The sequence below is a fragment of the Malurus melanocephalus genome, unplaced genomic scaffold, assembly GCF_030028575.1.
Source record: "Malurus melanocephalus ecotype Western Australia unplaced genomic scaffold, MMel_1.1 scaffold_1404, whole genome shotgun sequence".
In the NCBI taxonomy this organism is placed as follows: domain Eukaryota; kingdom Metazoa; phylum Chordata; class Aves; order Passeriformes; family Maluridae; genus Malurus; species Malurus melanocephalus.
The window spans coordinates 12,716-16,151 of NW_026624636.1; the positions used below are offsets into that span (position 1 = coordinate 12,716).

The following is a 3,436-nucleotide window of genomic DNA, read 5'->3' on the forward strand; positions in this document are numbered from 1 at the left end:
CATGGATTTTTATGGGAATTTTTTGTGGATTTTTGTGGGATTTTTTTGTGGATTTTTGTGGGAATTTCTCCCTCCATGGAGCCTCCTGCAGGGAACTTTTTGTGAATTTTTCTGGGACTTTTTCATGCATTTTCATGGGATTTTTTTGTGGATTTTTCTGGGAATTTTTTGCAAATTTTTGTGGGAATTTTTCCCTCCGTGGACCCTCCCGCGGGGAATTTTTTGTTGTTTTTTTCTGGGAATTTCATGGGAATTTTTCCATCCATGGAGCCTCCTGAAAGGAATTTTTCATGGATTTTTGTGGGCATTTTTTGGAGGAATTTTTCATGGATTTTTCTGGGAATTTTTCGCAGATTTTTATGGGAATTTTTCCCTCCATGAAGCCTCCTGCAGGGAATGTTTTGTGGATTTTTCTGGGAATTTTTTGTGCATTTTCATGGAGATTTTTCATGGATTTTTCATGGGAATTCTTCCTTGATTTTTTCTGGGAATTTTTCCCTTTATGGAGCCTCCTTCAGGCAACTTTTTGTGGATTTTTCTGGGAATTTTTCGTGGATTTTTGTGGGAATTTTTCCCTCCATGGAGCCTCCTGCAGGAAATTGTTCATCGTTTTTTGTGGGAATTTTTGTGGATTTTTCTGGGAATTTTTTCGTGGATTTTTCTGGGGAGTTTTCATGGATTTTTGTGGGAATTTTTTCCTGGATTTTTCTGGGAATTTCTCCCTCCATGGAGCCTCCTGCAAGGAATTGTTCATGGATTTTTGTGGGAATTTTTCATTGATTTTTATGGGAATTTTTCATGGATTTTTCTGGGAATTTTTCACGGATTTTTATGGGAATTTTTCCCTCCATGGAGCCTCTTGCAGTGAGTTTTTTGTGGATTTTTATGGGATTTTTTTGTGGATTTTTTATGGGAATTTTTTGTGGATTTTTGTGGGAATTTCATGCTAATTTTTGTGGGAATTTTTCCTGGATTTTTCTGAGAATTTTGCCCTTCCATGGAGCCTCTTGCAGGGAATTTCCCATGAATTCTTTCCCAAAACCCCATTCCTTCCCAACGCCCCATCCCTCCACCCTCACCCCCCCCCACCTCCCCTCTCAGAACATTCCAGAACCTCCCTCCATTCTACACCTCTCTGACCCCTCCCCTTTTCCCGTTTTTTCCCCCCGCAGGACGTCGTCGCTGCGCTGGAACACCGGGAACATTCCAGAACCTCCCCCTCCATTCTGGGAACATTCCAGAACCTCCCTCCATTCTACACCTCTAACCCTTCCCCTTTTTCCCGTTTTTTCCCTCCGCAGGACGTCATCGCTGCGCTGGAACGCCAGGAACATTCCAGAACCTCCCCCTCCCCTCTCAGAACATTCCAGAACCTGCCCCTCCCCTCTCAGAACATTCCAGAACCTCCCTCCATTCTACATCTCTCTAACCCCTCCCCTTTCCCSYTTTTTCCCTCCGCAGGACGTCATCGCTGCGCTGGAACGCCGGGAACATTCCAGAACCTCCCCCTCCCCTCTCAGAACATTCCAGAACCTCCCTCCATTCTACACCTCTAACCCTTCCCCTTTTTCCCGTTTTTTCCCTCCGCAGGACGTCATCGCTGCGCTGGAACGCCAGGAACATTCCAGAACCTCCCCCTCCCCTCTCAGAACATTCCAGAACCTGCCCCTCCCCTCTCAGAACATTCCAGAACCTCCCTCCATTCTACACCTCTAACCCCTCCCCTTTTCCCATTTTTTCCCCCCGCAGGACATCGTCTCTGCGCTGGAACGCCGGCGCCAAGGAGCGGATGCTGATCAAGGTGACGGAGCGCGAGCCCAGCTTCCTCCTGCACCAGGGCAACGGCTACGCCGCCGACAGCGCCCCCGCCCCGCGCTCGCGCCGGCCCTCGGGCGGCCACCACTCGCCCAACCCGCAGAGCTTCTCCTCCTCCTCGGACGCCGACGGCTCCGTCTTTTTCCCCGACAGGAAGCAGTCGCCGTTTTTGAAGCGGGCCGAGCATGGCGGCGGTGGTGGTGGTTGCTCGCCGCTGCTTGGCGGCCGCTCGGAACCTTTCTGCTCGCCATTGCCGGCGGCGCAGCACCGCAAGCACTCGGCCGAGTCGCAGCCGTCGTCGCCGCGCTACGCCTACGAGCCGCCGCTCTACGAGGAGCCGCCGGTGGAGTACCAGGCGCCCATCTACGACGAGCCGCCCGTGGACATGCAGTACGAGCACGCCGGCGGCTACAAGGCCGGCTCGCCGCAGAAGTCGCCCATCCGCAAGCCCCACCCGCAGTTCCTGCAGTCGCCCAAGCAAGGCTCCAACTCGCCCTACCAGCAGCTGGTGCTGACCAAGCAGAAGTGCCCCGAGCGCTTCATGAGCCTGGAGTACAGCCCGGCCGGCAAGGAGTACGTGCGGCAGTTGGTCTACGTGGAGCAGTCGGGCTCCAGCCCCAAGATGAAGGCGGGCCCGAGGCACAAATATTCCCCCAACCCCATCGGCGGCTCCTACTCGCTGCAGCACAGCCCCTGCCTGCTGCGGGACCAGCGCCTGGACATCAAATCGGGCGACTACAGCAGCATGGAGGGGCCCCCCGAATTCTGCGCCAGCCCCGCCGCGGCCCAGGCGGCCGAGGACTCCATGTCGTGGTCCAGCCAGCAGGACACCCTGTCCTCCACCGGCTACTCGCCCTCCACCAGGAAGAGGAAAAGCCGGAAGCCTTCGGCCGGCCACGAGGCCAACGCCTCGTGCGGGGACGGCTCGGCCGAGCGGGAGGTGCCGGGAGAGGCGGGCGAGGCACCGGGGGCCGGCCGCTCGCCGCTGGGCCGGACGGAGAGCAAGGCGGCCGAGGCGGAGGCGGCCCAGAGGGGCTTCCCGGAGCCGTTCCTGGCGCAGGCGCGGCTGGCCTGGGAGGCRCAGCAGGCCCACTACCACATGAAGCAGCGCAGCAGCTGGGACTCGCAAAAGGACGGCTCGGGCTACGAGAGCGACGGGGCGCTGCCGCTGCCCATGCCGGGCCCGGTGGTGCGGGCGTTCAGCGAGGACGAGGCGCTGGCGCAGCAGGAGAGCAAGCACTGGAAGAGGAACACCTTCGAGAAGCTGGGCTTCCCGCAGATCCTGCTGGAGAAGAGCGTCTCCGTCCAGACCAACCTGGCGTCCCCCGAGCCCTACCTGCACCCGTCACAGGTAACGCCGCCGCTTCGTGCCCGGGACCGGTTAAAGCTCCTTCTCCTCCCAACTTCAGCGAGGTGGTCCTTCAAAATGGGTCTTTGGCAAGSTGSTYCTTCCAAGTTGGTTCTCRYAAGGTGGTCCTTCCAAGCTGTTCCTTGGCAAGGGGGTCTTTCAAAATCGGTGTTTGGCAATGTGGTCCCTCAAAGTTGGACTTTGCCAAGGTGGTCCTTCCAAGTTGGTTCTCTCAAGGTGATCCCTCAAAGCTGGTCCATGGCCAAGGGTGAT

General features: G+C 56.3%; 1 protein-coding gene across 1 annotated transcript in view; it reads left to right on the top strand.

Moving 5' to 3' along the window:
- The window catches only part of ARHGAP39 (Rho GTPase activating protein 39), a gene marked incomplete at its 5' end in the record, with an annotated part of 41,178 nt that overhangs the window by 11,990 nt on the left and 25,752 nt on the right, over positions 1-3,436 (top strand). Inside the window, one exon of the mRNA XM_057387865.1 lies at positions 1,750-3,166. Coding sequence (XP_057243848.1) covers positions 1,750-3,166 — 1,417 coding nt within the window. The remainder of the gene's footprint in view (positions 1-1,749; positions 3,167-3,436) is intronic.